This window comes from Eleutherodactylus coqui, chromosome 1 (genome assembly GCF_035609145.1).
Source record: "Eleutherodactylus coqui strain aEleCoq1 chromosome 1, aEleCoq1.hap1, whole genome shotgun sequence".
NCBI lineage: Eukaryota > Metazoa > Chordata > Amphibia > Anura > Eleutherodactylidae > Eleutherodactylus > Eleutherodactylus coqui.
The window spans coordinates 303,577,362-303,597,060 of NC_089837.1; the positions used below are offsets into that span (position 1 = coordinate 303,577,362).

The following is a 19,699-nucleotide window of genomic DNA, read 5'->3' on the forward strand; positions in this document are numbered from 1 at the left end:
TGTTGTATCCGTTTTACACTGCAGGGGGTCTCCTAATGCTTGCAGGGGGTATATTAAAGGTAAAGTGAAGTAGCGGCTTTATAGTTTATTTTTGTATAGGTTTAGATTAGTTGCGTTTAATATACACCGATCAGCCTGAACCCTTCGAAACTACGGAGTGGTGAAGTGAATAGCATTGTCTCATGACAATTGTATCCATCAAGAGGTGGGATATTTTTTAAGGCTCATTTACACACAAAATTCATTCAAATGAACAAATTTGCGTGATGATCATTCTGTGTAAACGTGGGCAGTCGTGGACTATTTGTTCATTATTCGTTTACCGCTGGTTTTTAGCCAGCATAAAAATAGCTGTTGGGCCGTTCAAGAGATGTTCCAGTTGAACGGAATTCGTTCAGTCTTTTGAGTCACCGGATGACTTGAGTGGAGTAAACCTTGCTGTCCCCTCAGGTCCCACAGGAGGACTACTATACCCAAAACTGCTTTAAACAGTTGTCACAACACACAATATCCCAGATTAATACGTCTTAGGTGGTTTAGCTACCTGAGATGACCCCTGCCCACTGTGAAAAGCATCTAGAGGATGGTCCAAAGGTATAGACACACCTGAAAAAATGGAAATTGGTAGTTGGGAATGCCACCATCTTGGAACCAAGTTGATGCTTTTAAATGGGTTGGGCGGCATGTGACATATCTATCTGATAGAGAATTTGATATGCCTAAATGTCATGTACCTTTATTCCTGCCAAAGTTATCTATTTTTACATGACATGGAATATGATGATGATCCACTACAGGATATGCTCAATGTGCTCCTCGTTGTTTACAATCACAAAGGCTATCCTCTTCTCTCATGCATGATGGACTGAGAGACCTTAGCAGAAATGCTTGTACAGGCATCCAGAATTACTCTAGACTTGTCATCACCCCAAAGCTAGATGCCTAAGTGGGTGAGATCTAGCCAGCACGGGTGCCACTCAACCGGGCCAAGATGCCCCAAAAACTTCTTCAGAAACTGCTGATCCAAAAGTTTGAGGACATCAGGTATAACTGTCACATGCACTCCTCCCCATTTGAAAATTTTCGTCTTGGTTCCAAGATGACAACTTTCAAAATGGCCGCCATGTTGGACACTGCCCCTCATAGATTTGCCCCCCCCCCCTCACAGATTTTCCCACCTTACCCACAGCAACTTGCCACACACAGGATGGCATTCTCAACCACCGTCTTCTATTTGTTTAGATGTCTCCATTACACTTCCTCCACCAACTTGCCTTCTTTCCATGGTGCATCTTGGTGCAATCACTTCCTCTGGTAAGTGGTGCAAAAGCATCTGGCCGTCTATGCAGTATCAAAGAAAACCTGATTTATCAGACTGGGGCCACCATCTTCTACTGCTCCATGGTCCAGTACTAAAGCTCACATGCTCATTGTACAGGGGACAAGAACCTGCTGTGGTTTGATCGCTCCTGTAGTGTGATGTAATACCATAGTATTACCACATATGATCTGACAGGCCATAGGTATGGCTTGATAGGCAATCTGTTGTGGCAGACCTGGGGACTTTTAGAAAGCTCCTGGCTGCCATGGCAACAATCCAGTACCCCACGGTTTCATCGTGAAGGGCTGTACGGGACTGCCGAACATCAATTGGAGGATTTAAATTTTGCCATCGGAATCTACAGCGGTCAACAGTCGCAATCAGCATAAGTGCGAATTGCAGCTTTTGTCGCAGGTGTCAACCCCTTTAACCCTCCATACATTCCATGAACACGCAGGATGTAACAATACGTAATGTGTTGGTAAGGTCTTCCTACCCGATACCACAGAACACCTTGATTGCTCAGAGGTCTTGGTGGTACAAGGCATTCCTACAAAGCACTAAAATTCTGTACTTCCCTATTCCTCCCCCATCAGTCTACTTACAGCATCTTCTCCCCGATAATCTTCTCCTGTCTCCTGAGGTCACCTCACCTCCAGCTGGCTGATTCTTCTGCTTCCTGTGAGGTTACGTGCATTCACAGGAGTTTCCTTCCTTCCTGCCAGCCCAATGTACGTTACGTCACTAGTTCACAGCCTAGCATGGAGTGCCGAGCTATTGCAGAGACTGCGCATACCCGCTGTCTCTGCAATAGATCAGCATTCCTTCCTAGCCAGTAAATGCTATGTCACAGTGATGTAGTGTACATTGCCCGTCAGGAAGAAGAATGCGAGGAATGCCGGCTTCATAACAAGCTGGCCGGCTGGAGGTGAAGTGACCCCGGGGGACTGGAGAAGCTCAGCGAGGAGAAGTTGCCGTAAGTAGACTGCCTGTGGAGGAATAGGGAAGTATAGAATTTTTTTTTTTTAATGACAAAACCCCTTTAAGGCAATGATTGCTCAGTGAATGGAGGGGGTAGGCCGAGAATCAGAAATGAACAACTGCATGTTTACACAGAACGATGCACTGGCAGACCAACCATGATAGTTGACTTGCAGGAATTCTGCCTTCCAATGGATGGCACTGCAGTGCTATTTGTTACCATGCAGGGCGGCGCTGGGTCCCGCGGCCGGCGCGCGCCGCTCTGATGTCGGTTCCGGCGTCCCGGAGCTCGGCAGTCGGGGCTCTCCCGGCGGCGTGGGCGTGTCCGCCCATAGGGTGCCGCTCGCTCTCCCCCACCTTCCATATGCAACAGTGGGGGGTCGGCTCCTCCCACTCTCCGCCTGGGCGGAGGCTTGAAGTTAAAAGGCTGGCAGTGACCTGAGCTCACTGCCAGTTATTGGTTCTGTTAGCCTCTAGTCAGGTCTGTCTCAGTCTGTTCTAGTTGCTAGTCAGTGTCCTTCCAGTTTGCCTGTGAGCTCCCATCTCCAGCCTTGCTCTGCCTTGTAAGTTCTGTTGGTCTGTTCCACCTGCCTTTTCTGTCTGCACTCTGTCCCCCGTTAGTTATTTCCACCGAGGTAGTCGCCAGGGCAGGGACCGCCGCCCAGTTGTCCGCCTAGGGTTAGCCAGGGCCGAGGCAAGTAGGCAGGGACAGTGGGGTGCGGGAAGTTCAGGGCACCCCACCTGGCGCTCGGGGGGCAGAGTGCCGTAACGCTATTGTTCCATATCCCTTATTTGCATATTATTCTCCCTTTTGATGTTGGTGAGATGACGACTGCAAAGCTTGCTCTACAGATCAGGAAGTATCAGGCCTCATATCCACAGGCGGATCGCATTCTGCATATGGGAGCACGCGGCCGAGGACACTACAGTTACCTCTCTGGGTCTTTTGCGTGCTGTCCGGGTCTTTTTTTTTCCGGGTCTGCAGATGCGTGCGGAAGGGCCGGCACAGTGCTTTTTTTTTTTTTTAAACTCCTGCTTTCTTGTGGAATCAGCAGGCCACAGATTGGACAGTTTTGTTTGACTTCAATAGAAGCCGTCCATCCAAGATCCGCACTGAAATTGAGCATTCTGCGTTTTTGTTTTTTTTTCTGGACCAAGAGGTTCGCAAATAAAATCTGCATGCTTTATTTCCTTTGCTGACACCCATTTTTCCCTATCAGCGGCTTGATATGCGGAACTTCCACGCATCAAACCCGCCCATGGACACTGGGCCTCAGTCTATTATTAGGCTCTGTGGTCAGTGTGAAAAATGCAGGATTTTATTTATTATTTTTAAATTTCAGATTGTGACCAAAATTTTTAAAAAAAGAAAAAAAATTCTTGCAAAATATGTTTAACACAAAAACATGATTTATAATAGGTCCTTTTCTGATGACACATTCCCTTTTATTATGACTGGCGGAAACCAAGAAGTAGGACAGCCAGTGCATGTACTTGGCAGGCCCCCTCTCCCTAACCCACAAAGGGGAAAAAGTGCATATTCAGTTTCTGATGTTTATTCTGAGATGAGTTGTGCGTGATTTTTAGGAAGTGAGAGCAGAAAGTGTTCTTACTGAATATGCAATAAAATGCTTTTGAGGAAGCCTATTTTGGACAAGGCATCCTTTTTCCGGTCTTGTTTTTTTTTCTATTTTAAAGTTCTTAGAGCAAAGATACCACCGAGATTAAAGGGGTTGTCTGAATTATTAGTCCTGTTCACAGGCTCCCTATGTGTAGAAACAACACAGAAGCCTACACGGGCATCCCGTCCCCAGCAGTCTAGTAACTGCAGCCAGAGCATCCCGTCCCCAGCAGTATAGTAACCGCAGCCAGAGCATCCCGTACCCAGCAGTATAGTAACTGCAGCCAGAGCATCCCGTCCCCAGCAGTCTAGTAACTGCAGCCAGAGCATCCCGTCCCCGGCAGTATAGTAACTGCAGCCAGAGCATCCCGTCCCCAGCAGTCTAGTAACTGCAGCCAGAGCATCCCGTCCCCGGCAGTATAGTAACTGCAGCCAGAGCATCCCGTCCCCAGCAGTATAGTAACCGCAGCCAGGGCATCCCGTCCCCGGCAGTATAGTAACCGCAGCCAGAGCATCCCGTACCCAGCAGTATAGTAACTGCAGCCAGAGCATCCCGTCCCCAGCAGTCTAGTAACTGCAGCCAGAGCATCCCGTCCCCGGCAGTATAGTAACTGCAGCCAGAGCATCCCGTCCCCGGCAGTATAGTAACCGCAGCCAGGGCATCCCGTCCCCGGCAGTATAGTAACCGCAGCCAGGGCATCCCGTCCCCGGCAGTATAGTAACCGCAGCCAGGGCATCCCGTCCCCGGCAGTATAGTAACTGCAGCCAGGGCATCCCGTCCCCGGCAGTATAGTAACCGCAGCCAGGGCATCCCGTCCCCGGCAGTATAGTAACCGCAGCCAGGGCATCCCGTTCCCGGCAGTATAGTAACCGCAGCCAGGGCATCCCGTTCCCGGCAGTATAGTAACCGCAGCCAGGGCATCCCGTCCCCGGCAGTATAGTAACCGCAGCCAGGGCATCCCGTCCCCGGCAGTATAGTAACCGCAGCCAGGGCATCCCGTCCCCGGCAGTATAGTAACCGCAGCCAGGGCATCCCGTCCCCGGCAGTATAGTAACCGCAGCCAGAGCATCCCGTCCCCGGCAGTATAGTAACCGCAGCCAGAGCATCCCGTCCCCGGCAGTATAGTAACCTCAGCCAGAGCATCCCGTCCCCGGCAGTATAGTAACCGCAGCCAGAGCATCCCGTCCCCGGCAGTATAGTAACCGCAGCCAGAGCATCCCGTCCCCGGCAGTATAGTAACCGCAGCCAGAGCATCCCGTCCCCGGCAGTATAGTAACCGCAGCCAGAGCATCCCGTCCCCGGCAGTATAGTAACCGCAGCCAGAGCATCCCGTCCCCGGCAGTATAGTAACCGCAGCCAGAGCATCCCGTCCCCGGCAGTATAGTAACCGCAGCCAGAGCATCCCGTCCCTGGCAGTATAGTAACCGCAGCCAGAGCATCCCGTCCCCGGCAGTATAGTAACCGCAGCCAGAGCATCCCGTCCCCGGCAGTATAGTAATCGCAGCCAGATTGTGTGTCTCAGTGGTTTTATAATCACATCCAGAGCCTTACCTCCCCAACGGCATAACTACATTCAGAATGACTTCCTCCCCCATTAAATGAACTGCAGCCAGGCTCAGCCCCCCTCCCCCCCAATCACCTGACCTGCAGCTGGCTCCTCCCCCATCGCAAAAATGCCAGCTAGTTGCAGCCACCCTCATTAATTGAACTGCAGTACCCTCACCCCACCTCCATAGCAGGAACTGCCGCCAGGCGCTCACCCCTCTCTGCTGGCAGCGTAAGGCCATGCCTCATGGAAAGCCATCCGTGGCTCCTGCAGGACAGTGTGTGCAGCAGACTGCTGATTATTTAGCAGATGTGCCTAGCATGTGGCACATCTGCATAGATATAGGGGGAAAGGATTTTTATGCTCAACACATGCTCAACAACAGGGCTAGTCACAAATGGTGGCAAGACTAAAATATTCTGGGCACATTGGGACCATTGTACCCATCTTCTAAAGTCCTGCCATGCGGACCAGAGCGAATTGTACTGCTATAAAAAACCACATAGATCTGTCAATAATTGGGCAGTGTTTTGAGTGCACTGTCCAATCATTATGGAGACGGTACTTCTTATTTATGGAAACAATACTTTTTAGCAATATATATATATATATTTTTTTTGTAAAAAGTGTGTTTTGGGCTGGGCTCACGTGAACAAGTCAGGTTCACCGAGTGGACATCTACAGCCGAAGACTTGCGTATGGTCACCTATGCGCGCTGTTTGCCACGCAGATGTACATTTAAGGACAGCTTATCGTCTACAGGAAGAACAAATGCAAGCAGGGAATAACATCAGGAAGTTGCCCAACCCCCTGGAAACACCCTTCTCTCCCTCAGGCAACCACCCAGGCGACATTACCTTTTGTCGGTCTTGGAGTCAGGTAGCAACTTTTCAAATGGGATTATTCTGACTGCCATTATGGAGTTGGGAAGGGATTTTTTTCCCCAACAATGAGAGTAAATTAGCTTCTACCTCATTGGGGTTTTTTTTGCCTTCCTCTGGATCAACAAGGAAGGGCGATTGAAACAGGCAGAGCTGGATGGGCATTTGTCTTTTTTTAGCCTAATATACTATGTTGCTATGGATGTATCAAATAAGCCATTATTACACATTTAAAAGGAACTTGTCACCACCATCTTGCCCCTAAAACTAACTTCACTGGCTCATAGAGGATGAAAAATCATTTGCTTCTAATGCCTGCTCTTTTCCTAACAAATCCATGTACCTCCAAAATGAATTACTAAAATTACAGCTTGTTGTATGCAAATGAGCAGAGAAGAGTAATTTGGTCAATTAGAGCCATGCTAATTATGAGCTATCGAGCTAATCACACCCCTTGTCTCTTAATAGACAGCTTGACATATCACCCGTTACACAATAAGCCCTGTGTAACCCGAGAACTGGACATGGCTGGCTTGGCAGCTCATAAATCAGCATGACTCTTCTTGGCCATATAACTCTTCTCTGCTCATTTGCATACAGCAGGCTATAACTAAAGTCTACACACCCCTGTTAACATGACAAAATCATGGCATTTAAAAAAAAATCCCAATAAAGATGAATCATTGCAGATTTATTTCCACCTTCAATGTGACCCATTATCCACAATTCCATTTGAAAACAAACTAAAATCTTTTAGGGTGGAATAATAAAAATAACACAGAGATAATGTGTTTGCATAAGTGTGAACACCCTCTTATATTTTGGATGTGGTTGGGTTTAGGATTAGCCAATCGCATTTAAACTCATGTTAAATAGTAGTTCTCCGCTGCCATTATTTACAGGGATTCTGATTCAACCCGACATTCTCACCTGTACAGAGTATTAAAAGCTTTTTCACAATTTTTCAAATTTGCTCAAATTAATGAACTTGAGCGATAATTGTTGAGTGTGAATGCGAAAACATTGCTCACTTGTCGTTCACGGTTGTTCAAGCTGATTTTTCAGTCAAAAAACTTTGTTGGATCACTGGCTTCTTGTCCTGTGTAAATGCTCCCCGCTCAGCGCTTCTCGTAGGAGGAGAAGCGGGCAAGAAGCCTGAGAGCCAGCAGCAAGTCTTTTAGTTTAAATGACCTTAGCAGTGACATCAGCGCTTCGGGAGTCATTTAAAAGACTGGCAGCCCATCTAAAAGGGCCTTAAGTCTCATTTTTCAGCAAAAGCCATAAAGAGCTTACAGCACATCAAAGGGATCTGATTGTTGGAAGGTATCAGTCAGGAGAAGGGGACCAAATAATTCCCAAGGCCTCACATATACCATGGAACACAGTGAAGATAGTCCTCAAGAAGTAGATTACATTTGGCACAACAGTAACATTACCAAGAACTTGGCGTCTCTTAAAAATTGATGAACAATGGTCCATGAGGCTGCCAAGAGGCCTACGGCAACATTAAAGGAGCTGCAGGAATTCCTAACAGGTACTGGTTGTGTAGTGCAGTGTTCCCAACTCCAGTCCTCAAGGCGCCCCAACAGGTCATGTTTTCAGGATTTCTTCAGTATTGCATACATGATGTAATTATTGTCGGTGCCTCAGACATTGCCACAGGCGTTCTTACCATAGGATATCCTGAAAACATGACATGTTGATGGTCCCTGAGGACTGGAGTTGGGGACCCCTGGTGTAGTGCATGTGACAACCATCTCCCGTATTCTTCATATGTCTGGGCTGTGGGGTACGGGAGCAAGACAGAAGCCTTTTCTAAACAAGGAACATCCAAGCTCGGCTATTGTTTTGCCAAAACCTACTTTGGGGCTGTTTTTCTGCTGCTGGAACTGGGGCTTTAGTCAAGGTGGAGGAAATCATGAACCGTTCCAAATATCATTCCATTTTGACACAAAACCTTCACAAAAGGACTGAATGCTGTCATAAAGTCAATGGATACATCAACAAAGTATTAGTTTTAGGCCCAATGCTCATGGGTGGATTTCATTTATGGAAGCCACGTTATTTTAGGTTTGTTTTTGTGTTTTCTACCTCAATTATATAATTTTGTTTTTCAATGGAATTGGGTTACATTGAAGGTGGGAATAAATCTGAAATGATTCCTCTTTGTTGGATTTTGAAACCTGAAAAACCCTACTTTAACAGGGGTGTGAGGCCTTTTTATATGCTCATTAGGAAAGAGAGGGCACTAGTAGTGTTGGAGTTTTCGTTGCCGAGCGTCCTGTGAAGTTTGTTTTAGAGGTGAGATGAGAGCTTCCCTTTACACCACATCCACGTATCACTTTTTAGCAGAGATTTCTCAAAGCTATTGTAATCTTTCCCTCCTCCCGGGAAAATCACGTTTAAAACTGTACCACTATACCCATTAGAAAGAGAAAGGGGCTTGTAATATGTATAGCGCCAACTTATTCCCCAGCGCTTTCAGGTAATTTATTTATTACCCCCAGTACTCATTTTACCGACCTTGGAAGGATTGAGTCAGCTCCCTGAGCCATGCGGGAAATGAAATCACAACCTTCAGGTTGTGAGCGAGAGCTTAGGACTGCATACTGCTGCCTTAACACCCTGCGCCACCCCATTAGAAGAAACTCTTCACAAATAGTTGTAGACATGATGAGCTAACCAGATGCCATGATTTTGTATTACAGGTGAAGCGATACCAATGTACGTTTGAAGGCTGCCTCCGCACATATAGCACAGCAGGCAACCTGCGCACTCACCAGAAGACACACCGAGGGGAATATACTTTTGTATGTAACCAGGAGGGCTGTGGGAAGGCATTTCTTACCTCGTATAGTCTCAAGATCCACGTCCGTGTACACACCAAGGAAAAGCCTTTTGAATGTGATGTGCAAGGTTGTGAAAAAGCTTTTAATACTCTCTACAGGTGAGAATGTTGGGTAGAATCTGAAAAAGGGTGAATACACACTGGCGGATTTGAATTGCGGAATCCGGAGCGGCCGTCTGTCTCCGGATTCCCTAGCAAATACCGCCCATAGCATACAATGCAAAAATGATTCTTCATGCACATGAGCAGAAACCATTTGCAGTTTCTGCTTGCGGATGAAAAATCGCTGCATGCTCCATTTTCCTCCGGATTCCGCACGTATGACCCGTGACTCGTCCGCAATTGACGTTGTGGACAGGTCACAGATTCTGCGGGAATAAGGGGAAAAAAAATTCTGTACTGCGCATGACCGAGGGTGTGTCGTGCAGACCATCCGCAGTACAGAAAAAAAAGAAGAAAATAGAGGTACGCGCGGATGCCGGCTGGGCACAGGGTCAGATTCCGTTGCGGGCTCCGCATGCAGAATCCAACCTGCCGTGTGCATGCAGCCTAAAGCCCAATTGACTGATCCTGAAAATACATAATCATCAGTAGTTCAGTCTTGGAAAAGCCCTTAAGGACATGGCCACTTTTTAAAAGCCATAACTTTTTTATTTTCCCCGTCTGCATAGCCATATGAGGGCATGTTTTGCACGCTTCCTCTGTGAACCCTTTGCATGCTGTGATCAACATTAACCCTGCAAACTGTTAAAAACGGGATTCAGTGCTCTCACTTATCCCTGCTGTTGCAGGATAGGTGATAAACAGTATGATCCTTAGGGATCTCGGCACTGGAACCCCCAAGAATCTTGAACGGTGCACCACACATGAATGACCACTACTTCATTCCCCGTCTATGGAGATACCCAAGTGATGTACTTAGCTATTTATGTCAGTCCCATAGAAGTGAATTAATAGATGGGTGCTCCCATCAAATCCATTAATCACCTCTTTAAAACAGATCCGAATACAAAAAAGTTCTCAAAATATTTCTCTTCTCTTGGCCAACGCACTCAATATAGCCATTCTAGAGTCTATGTTGAACTATGTAGCAATGCTATATGACAGCCCACTTGTATCTGGGAAACTGTTCTTATCAGAATAATATATTATTGTCTACTAAGAAATATATTTAATAGTGCAGGTTTGAGTACATCACTATGAAGAATTTGGAACAAGTAAAGGCCCAATTACACTTAACGATTATCGCTCACAATTCATTCAAACAATGGCATATGAGCGATAATCGTTGCCTGCAAATGCTGCCATCTTTCACTCTTCGGCTGAACGACGATTTTAAGATGAGCTTAAAATCCATTGTTCAGCCAGAGAGAGATAACCGGGACCGCACATGGTGTTCTGCACGGAAGTCAGAGATTACATTGTATTCTGCCCCTGTGAGAACAATGGAGCCATGTGCAGAATTTAGACCACACGTGGTGCTCTACAAACAGCTCCTGAATGGACATTAGTGTCCATTAACACTTTATGCAAAACGATCGCTAAAACTGTCAATCGTTTGAAAGATTGTCTTTGCATGTAAATGGGCCTTAACTGTAGATTGGGGTTTTTTTTTGGCTGTGTATTTTATGAAGGAACTATATATGTAACCTGAGTTATCAGTATGACAGAAGCAAACTTGAAAATGGGTTGTTAATAATATAGGCTTGTATATAATTTGCCTTCCTTAGGTTAAGAGCGCATAAAAGACTCCACACAGGTGAAACCTTTAACTGTGTGACAGAAGGCTGCAGCAAGTATTTCACTACCCACAGCGATTTACGGAAGCACATTCGCACGCACACCAGGGAAAAACCATTCCGGTAAATTTTATGTCCTTTCACATCATATATTCTCTCCATGACATAGACTCCAGCTTCAGTTCATACTACTATATTTTTCTGTTCCCATTACAAGTACTAAAGCACTAATACTTGGTTTTTTTTTCTGTGTGTGAGAAGTAAAAACGGAAAGATTTGAGACAGCATAAATGTGCAGGCTAAACTTCCCCTTTTGTGAAATGTACTTGAGTATACATGCCTGTATGTAAGCATATAATAAGTTATATTACAGTGTATGCAGAGCGAATCTAAAAAATCTACAATACAAGATGCTAACATCTTGTAGATTAAAATTATAGGCTAAATAATGTAATGTTTTAATCTAATTATTGGAGCTGTAGATGTCAATCATTAGACAAGAGGAGGGGCTGTGGAAGACCAAGCGGTAGACAGGCAAGACTGCCTATCAGACGGATTGCAGCTGATTTACATAGATTGGGGAACATGCTACATATTTTATGTCGCTGTATGGAACTTGAGCCTGGGATCTCAAGATCGCTTAGATTATACACTGCAGTACTTTTGTACTACAGTGTATTATCACTATTTCTGCCTATGGTAGCCATGGCTGACTTGAATTCCATTGAGTGATGTCCAGTTGCTGAGGAAACCCATTGGCCCTCTGTGATATAATGGATATAATGGCAGAGGACCGATGACATCCGAGACATTCTGCGATCAACATTGATAAGAACACAGATTCCTTACGGTTAACTCCTTACAATCAATCTCCATTGTTGAAGTAGAAAGCCGGCTGTCAGTCACAACCAGCTCCTACTGCAGATGGAGTGAGCTCAGCTCCTGAGTGTGTGCCATCCATAGGATGTACCTGTATGTCCTTTCACGGGAACCCCTTTTAAGACAAGACATACATATATGCCCTGGGGTGGAAAAGGATTAAAGGGGCTTATCCACGACTTAAAATTGCTTCACAACCACTCTGGGCTACAGAAGATCACTGTTGTGGCCAGTGATTGGCTGCAGCAGTCACATGTCCTGGTCAGCTGCACCAGGAAGGACAGAGTGCTTGTGGAGCAATTTTAGGTTGTGGGTAAACCCCTTTAATGATTTGTGAATAAAAGCGGATTCGTTTCTCTATTTGTTTTCCCATTGTTTTCTTGGCTCTTGAAATGTGAGAGGCGTACATTCAGCAGTGCATATCAAACCATCTCTCCAAATGTAATTCCATACATGGGTAATAACCTAGCCTTAGTTTGGGCTACGTGTGTAAGAGATGCAAGCCCGATTTGGAGTGGCAACAGCACAATCTGTCCTTTCAATTTGGAATGGAGAAGAAAATGCAGATGAAAACCTCATTTGTAGATTTAAATTATGACATTTTGTACAAATGTTCCCTATGGGAAGAGTTTTCTGTTAACTTTGGTCATTGCTTATTAAATGGTAGGGTACATGTATAGTTAAATAGTATTATTTTATCATGCAGATGTGACCATGATGGATGTGGCAAAGCATTTGCCGCCAGCCACCACCTGAAAACACATGCTAGGAAACATACAGGTGAGTGGTACCATTCTGTGCCCATGTGTCCAGTCATATATATTGAGGCTATATTATAAGGTTGTGATCATCTCTTGTCTGTTTTTAGGGCAAAGACCGTTTTTTTGCACCAGTGGTGGATGTGAGAAAACATTTAGCACACAGTACAGCTTAAAAAGCCACATGAAAGGTCATGATCTTACTGGTATGGATGACTGGTATGGATTTGCCAACAATGCAGAGGTACTAAATGAACTATATTCACTACTTCTAGAGTTGTGTACATACAATAGAACAATATATTTGCCCATTGCAAAATATTACAACTCATTCACCTATGTGCAACGATCTCGTATTCAACTTGCACCATTTCTCTATGCATTTTTTTTAATGATAGATACTTTATAAGAAGTATCAATGATGTTTGCCCCTTGTGGAAACAGAGAGGGTTTTGGGGGTGACAGTCTGTAGAGGATCCATGCTTCCACCACATCCTAGCAGGCTTTATTGTGGAGTTGTAGTCCCAGTTGGAGGGGTGAGCGGCCATTCCTGGTTGGAATACATACAGCTGTGACCCATTATCTCTAGTCGTGGAGAGTAGTGCTCCTTCCAGTCTCCTCCAAAGCCCTTCTAGAATCTACCAACTTCACCACCCGTGGGCACCATATCAATCCTGGCTTAAAAGGGAGGTAGGAGCGTACCTTGCTTTTCACAGACTTGGCAACAGTAGTTGCCGAAGCTGTGGGTAAGTGGTCTTGGGCAAAGATTGGCAGAGAGCATTTCTCTTTACCCATAAGTTATCAGTGTCACATGCTGCCTCAGATAAAAACTACACAATTTTAACCAGGTGGTACAGATATCCGACCCCTCTCCACAGCATATTCTGCTCTATGCCAGAGTACACTTTCTGGTTCTATGGCACTAGAAGATACACGTATGGTGGGGTGTGATAGAGTTAAACCCTTCTGGCATGAGTTGTTCTCAGCATACTCTTGTATAAGATAGATAAGAGTGGACAACACCCTACCCCCCATGCCCATATTACTTGCCTTTTTGTGTTACCGGAGTCTGTTGCCTCTCAAAATAGAAGCTTGCTGCATTTCTGTTTGACTACAACTAGGTCTGTCATACTGCACCATTGCCACTTCTATTCCTACTATGGGTGAATGGCAACAAGAGGTAACATACATAGTAACAATGTCCATCCAGTTCAGCCTGTTTTCAACCCCCATCTGTTGACCAAGAGGAAGACAAAAAAAACCAATGAGGCAGAAGCCAATTTAGCCTATTTGCGAGGAAAAATTCCTTCCGGACTCCATAGGGGCAATCCGAATAATCCCTGGATCAACGTTGAATCACCTATGCTGTATAAAAGAGCTTGTTAACTCAGGAGAGGACTCCAAGGTTGTGATGGTCTAACAGCCCTGAATGATCAGGGGGTCTGATTTCCAAAATGTATTATCTTGAACGTTCCCATCAGACATTTCCTTATCCTCCTCTCCATATCCCCCTCCCTTTTCTCTTTCCAGTTCTATTACACAGGACGACCTGCCAGGCGCAGATGCCCAACAGAAACAAGCATCATTAGTGAATGGAGGTGGAGTTGGTCGGAGATCATTCCCCTCTGATCGCCTCCATTCACAATAAACAGGCAGTTCATAGATGAATGACTGCCTGTTTACACCGGCCAATACGTTGTTCAGTTTTTATGCATGCAGAGACTGAGCGATGAGCTAATTTATTGTTAATTGTTCAGTCGTGCATGCCTTTACACTGAAACATGTTGTTCACATTCTCGCTGATTAGGAGAATCTAAACAATATCTTGGTCCGTGTAAAAGGGCCTGAACTCTTTCGCTCCTTCTGGGATTAAAGCCCAGGACCAAGCACCGTATATTTACCGTGCTTGGTCCTTAAGGGGTTAATAGCATTTGTCTTTGAGATGAGTGGTGGAGGAGGGCTCTTCTATAACAATATGATGGGTGTATTGTTTCTGGTCTTGTGTGACCTTTATTTATCTCTTGTGTATTTAAAATGGTGCAAATTACTGGAACAGTCCAATAATTGCCACTCCACCAGCCTGAATCATGTCCTTGTCTTTCATACATTGGTAGTAATCATTTCTCCCAAATGTGTAACATATTGAAATAAGGCCTGCTTTCATTGCTGTCTAGGCTATATTGTTGATGTATATGCAAAAAACAAACTGCGAACGCGAGCTGACTCTAACCAGTGATATCACTCATCAGTTCTCCATTCCTGCTCTCTTTTAGGACGCAAAGCATTGGCTCTGCCTCAGTGATTTAAGCACTTTATCCACTGATTCGGATCTGCGGGAGAATGCAGATGGAGTAAGTCATTTTAGGAAAGTAGATTTAAAGGGTTTGTCTTATGCCCCATTTACACGGGACGAGCTGTTGGGCAAACGATGTCTGACACTCGTCCCTGTGGTGCTCGCTCCCGTGCTATTACACAGGAGCGAGTATCGCTGATAGCATGGAGGAAACGTGGGTTGGGGAGCGTTCTTCCGCCTCCATTCACAGTAGGCAGACAGTTGTTCAGAAGCGACTCACTGCTGTTTACACTGAACGGCTCATCATTCAGTTTTCTGTATGGATTTACACGGGACCTTGAGGACATTTCATCTGACCACTCTACCATATGCTGGTCACTAGGCAGAAGCGCTAGAGAAACCATGTTTCTAATTTTCTTAGCTTTTCGCAGAGGCCACATGGACTTGTCGATCGTGCAGCTTCTGAAGCCAACAGGCCAGGTGGCATGGCGCTTTCCTAGAGCTCTGCTTTAGTGATTCAACCCCCCATTTGTTAGTTTGGGCATTGATGGTACATTATGCCACCATAGTCTGACATAACACCTTTCATAAATTACACACATTTCCTGTTGTCATACATTCGCACTAGCTCTTAGGTTTCATCAATGTAAGTGCATGGAAGTGAAAAGTTAGCAGCATGCTGTATTTAAAATGTTCATATCTTCTGAGTAAATGTAGAGGATGCCTCTTGGATATCCAAGGAGGGATGTTTCTCTTTGTGGAGAGCATCATAGAAGAGATCACCACAAGGGTGCAAGGAGTCTTATATTGGCCATGTGATGCTCCCCGGGAAAAAGCAATACAAATGAGCAATTGAGTAATCCTCCACAGCGCCACCTACTGGAAGGTAGCCACTCTAGGAGTCAATATACAACAAGCCCTGCAACATGACTAGGGATGTAAGCCAAACTAGAGTACCCATGTACAGACACCTGTTTCGGGAGTTCCTGCTCTTAATCAATGCAAAGTGTGGTTGTGGTTGGCTAGGTGAGAGGCCATCAATGTGAATCCGGGGCAGATATTGTTTCATAGGGTAGCCACCTTCCAATAGGCGGCCCTGTGGGGGATTATTTTATCATTCATTTCCATGCCCTATAAATATCACAAGCCCCTGATGAAGACAAGGCAGTGTGTGTAGAGACTATGGGGAAAGTATCTTGGAATTTCATGGACCAACCAGCATATACAGTTTGTAACCTTTTATTCCCTTTTCTGGTTTAGACTCCTGGACAAGACCTGAGTTCATTATTACCACAAAGCCTGTTTCAGTCCATGTTTCAAAGTCCGGAAAACATAGACGATAATGATTCTGCTCATCAGACAGGTAGATAAATAACAGAAATGTTACATATATTATGTCAAATTATATATTTGGGCAACCCAATAAAAACTTTACCATTTGGAATCTCCTGGCTATGGGTCATGTCATTAAATGCTGGTTGCTAGAAGTCGGCCACTGAGACCCACACCTATTTGGAGATAAGCCATTTTAGCCTTGACTGCTGGTGAGAGCAGGCAGTTCACGGTCACTTACCTTGGAAATGAATGGGAGTTATAGCACTCAGCACATTCTGTAATACCATTCACTTCAGTGAAAAGTCACGTGTGCCTGCAGGGCTGACCTTCCACTAGCAGTTTATGTTAAAATGGCGCAGTGTTGGCAGGGCCTTAGGCTTTGTGCAAGCTGCAAATTTGGTCACTATTTTGCATCTAATTTTTAAACCAAACTAGGTACTGATGCATAAGTGTTTGGTCTTCATTTCTGGTTTTGGCTTAAAGAGGACCTCTTAGCTCTCCTGATATGTTTGATTTAGTAAATAATGATATCCATAACAATTCTGGAATGTATTTCTTACAATTCTGTATTGTGCTGTTACTTTGTTATTCCTCCTGGCAATATATGAATAAATTGACATTAACCCCTTAATGACCAGACCAAATTTTGGAAATCTGACATCTGTTACTTTAGCATAGAATAACTCTGTAAAAGTTTTGCATATCCAAGTGATTCCGATATTGTTTTTTTCGCCACATATTGCACTTCACTTAGGTGGTAAAAATGGACCGATAGAATTTGTGTATGTTTATTAAAAGCGCCAAAATTTGGAACATTTTGAAAAAATTGTCAGTTTTTTCACATTTTCAATTGCAATATCTGAAATATGTGCAAATATACCATACACATTTTTGATAAGATATATGTTTCCATCTTTTTACTTTATTCTGGACGCACATTTGAAAAAGTGTAGGTTTTTTTTGGGTGTGTGTTTTGTTTTTTTTTTTAACCATTTGGGAGACGTACAAATTTAACTCATAGGTGTCAGAATGATAGATACCCCCACAAATGACTCCTTAATATATTCACTGAGGGGTGTCATGAGTATTTTGACCCAACAGTTTTTTAATTAATCTAAGCAAAGCAGAAGGAAAAAAATATGATTTCCTTTTTTTGGCAATTGTGTCATTTTAAAAACCGTTTTTTTGTACAGCACACATATTAATGAAGACGTTGACCCCCAAATGGATCCCCCTGTTTGTTCCATGTTCGGAGACATACCCATTGTAGTCCCAATCTGCTTACTTGACACATAACTAGGCCTATAGTGAAGGGAACACTCTTTAGATTTCAGGGCACAACTGAATAAATTCCAGGCTCCACTGCTCACTTGTGCGGAAAAAAATTTGACCCCTGAAAAATATTGGAAATGCGGGAAGGCGAGCATTCCTGGGTTGTACATTATGTATTACAGATAGCGGTCTGAAAAACTGTATGCTCGCTTAATGTCCTGCGCATAACTGCGTACTGACACAGGCGCTCATGTGCAGTACACCTTTTTTTGTTTGTATTTCCCGCACCGTCGCTTAGCGATGACCCGGGTACCCGGAGCCCGTACACAATGTAATTGCGTACGGGCTGCGGGTATATCCACGACCATGTCGCACAATGGGCTGTCTGTGGTGGATATCCGCTGAAAAATAGAACCTGCTGCATTCTGTTTTCTATGAGTGGATTACGTAATTTTGACCCATTTGATTGATCTGCGTATTACCGCGGATCAAACGCATGCAGAATCCGCACTTTCTATTCGGTCGTGTGAGAACGGCCTGAAGGTAGATCGCTACCTTTTTATTATGTGACCAGGGCCTGCTCAACGAGGCCTGCAGTCACTGCTCCAGGCTCTCGGCAACCTTTGGTCACCGGGAGCAGAGGAGGTTTTAAATTTTCTGGTCTTCCCGGCTACTGCACGTGTCTGGCAGTTTGCCGGCGGGCGTATGCACAGGCATGATTGCGTCGGGGGTTCAAATGCGGAGTTACATTTCCTCTCACCCATCGATCTGTAGGGGGGGGGGGGGACTTAACGTTTTGAATTTTTTTTCTTTTTTACACTTTTTAAAATTTACATGATCACTGTTATCCGATGTATAACGGCGATCACGTGACCGGGAGCCGCATACAACAGTCCCCTTTGACTTCTCGCTGCAGGGAGATTTAAAATTGGCGGGGCTCTCTGGCTTTCTGTGCATGCGCACCACATCGGAGGACATCCCAGAGGCTAGAGGGAAGTATTTTCTGCTGCCCTCATGGATCCGATCTGAAGGACCAGATTGCCGCGAGACGTCGCTGAGGACGGGGCTGAGTATTTTCAGCTTACAATCCATGAGGATTTTAAAAACTTTTTATTTACTTTCATGCGATCGCTGCTATCCCTTGGATAGTGTGAACGAGGAGGGGGGGGGGGGGGTCCTGCCCCCCCCCCCCCCCCCCCTCCATGACAGTTCCAGGCTGACTGCTACCTCCGGTAACAGACAGCATGGAGCTGTCACATCCCTAGAGGAAGCGTGTTTTTACGGCCCTGGGATTAAAGCCCGGTAAAGCAGGACATAAAAAGTGTATGGGGTGGTCACTAAGGGGTTATGGTGTAGGTATTACTGTTTGGGGATCAACTATGCTAGTGCCAGTCTCTACAGGGACACGCCTTTTTGACAAGGTTATTAGTAACATCTAGTTGTAGTTGTCAGTTTGTTCATAAATTTGTAGGAAGATTAATAGGGAATCTACACGATGTAGAGTTCTAAGAAAAGTTTATTTAATGAGCACTAGCAAGGTTTTATTTAAAACGTGATGCCAACTAAATACTGACCAGGCGATTGCTGAGTGATTGTACTCAGTTATCCCTGTCAGTCCCATTGAAATGAATGCAGTGGTAGTATGTATGCGTGACCGCTGCTCCATTGATTCGGGGCACTCTGGACCTCAGTTCTTGTGATCAGTAATGGTCCTAGCAGTCAAACCCCCAGTATTTGAATACATATCCTCAATCATATGGATAGGGGATGTTATTTTTGTGGGACAACCCCTTTAAAAGGGTTGGCTACTTTATGGTTACATTTTAACAAAGTGGTTTAATATGAATAGATTTCACTTTTATTCCAACTTCTTTACCATTCTGTTAAAGTAGTGAAACCACGAACCCCACTCATCCAGCCGCCTTGTCCCATCCAGAAGATGGCTGCATATGGTCTTATGACCAGAAACGTCACTCTGCCAACTTCATAGTAGCACACCGGAATCTAAAAGGTGCAGTACAGGAGGCTCAATGACCTTTCTGCCCACATGCCCCTCCATATACAGCCATGTCTTAAGGATGGGACAAGGAGACCAGACGAGTGTGACCAACCCCATTAAAGACTTGCTGAATTTTATTTAAATTTTCCTGCATGAACCTGCCGTCTGAAGGTGTTCTCGTGTTCTCACATACAGGATGCCACAACTGGAAATTCCTGTCCGCTT

General features: G+C 45.0%; 1 protein-coding gene across 1 annotated transcript in view; it reads left to right on the forward strand.

Annotated features, from left to right (window-relative positions):
• Positions 1-19,699, forward strand: part of MTF1 (metal regulatory transcription factor 1) — a 41,947-nt gene that overhangs the window by 12,576 nt on the left and 9,672 nt on the right. Inside the window, exons 2-7 of the mRNA XM_066574809.1 lie at positions 9,060-9,298; positions 10,930-11,061; positions 12,524-12,597; positions 12,686-12,819; positions 14,849-14,926; positions 16,129-16,231. Coding sequence (XP_066430906.1) covers positions 9,060-9,298; positions 10,930-11,061; positions 12,524-12,597; positions 12,686-12,819; positions 14,849-14,926; positions 16,129-16,231 — 760 coding nt within the window. The remainder of the gene's footprint in view (positions 1-9,059; positions 9,299-10,929; positions 11,062-12,523; positions 12,598-12,685; positions 12,820-14,848; positions 14,927-16,128; positions 16,232-19,699) is intronic.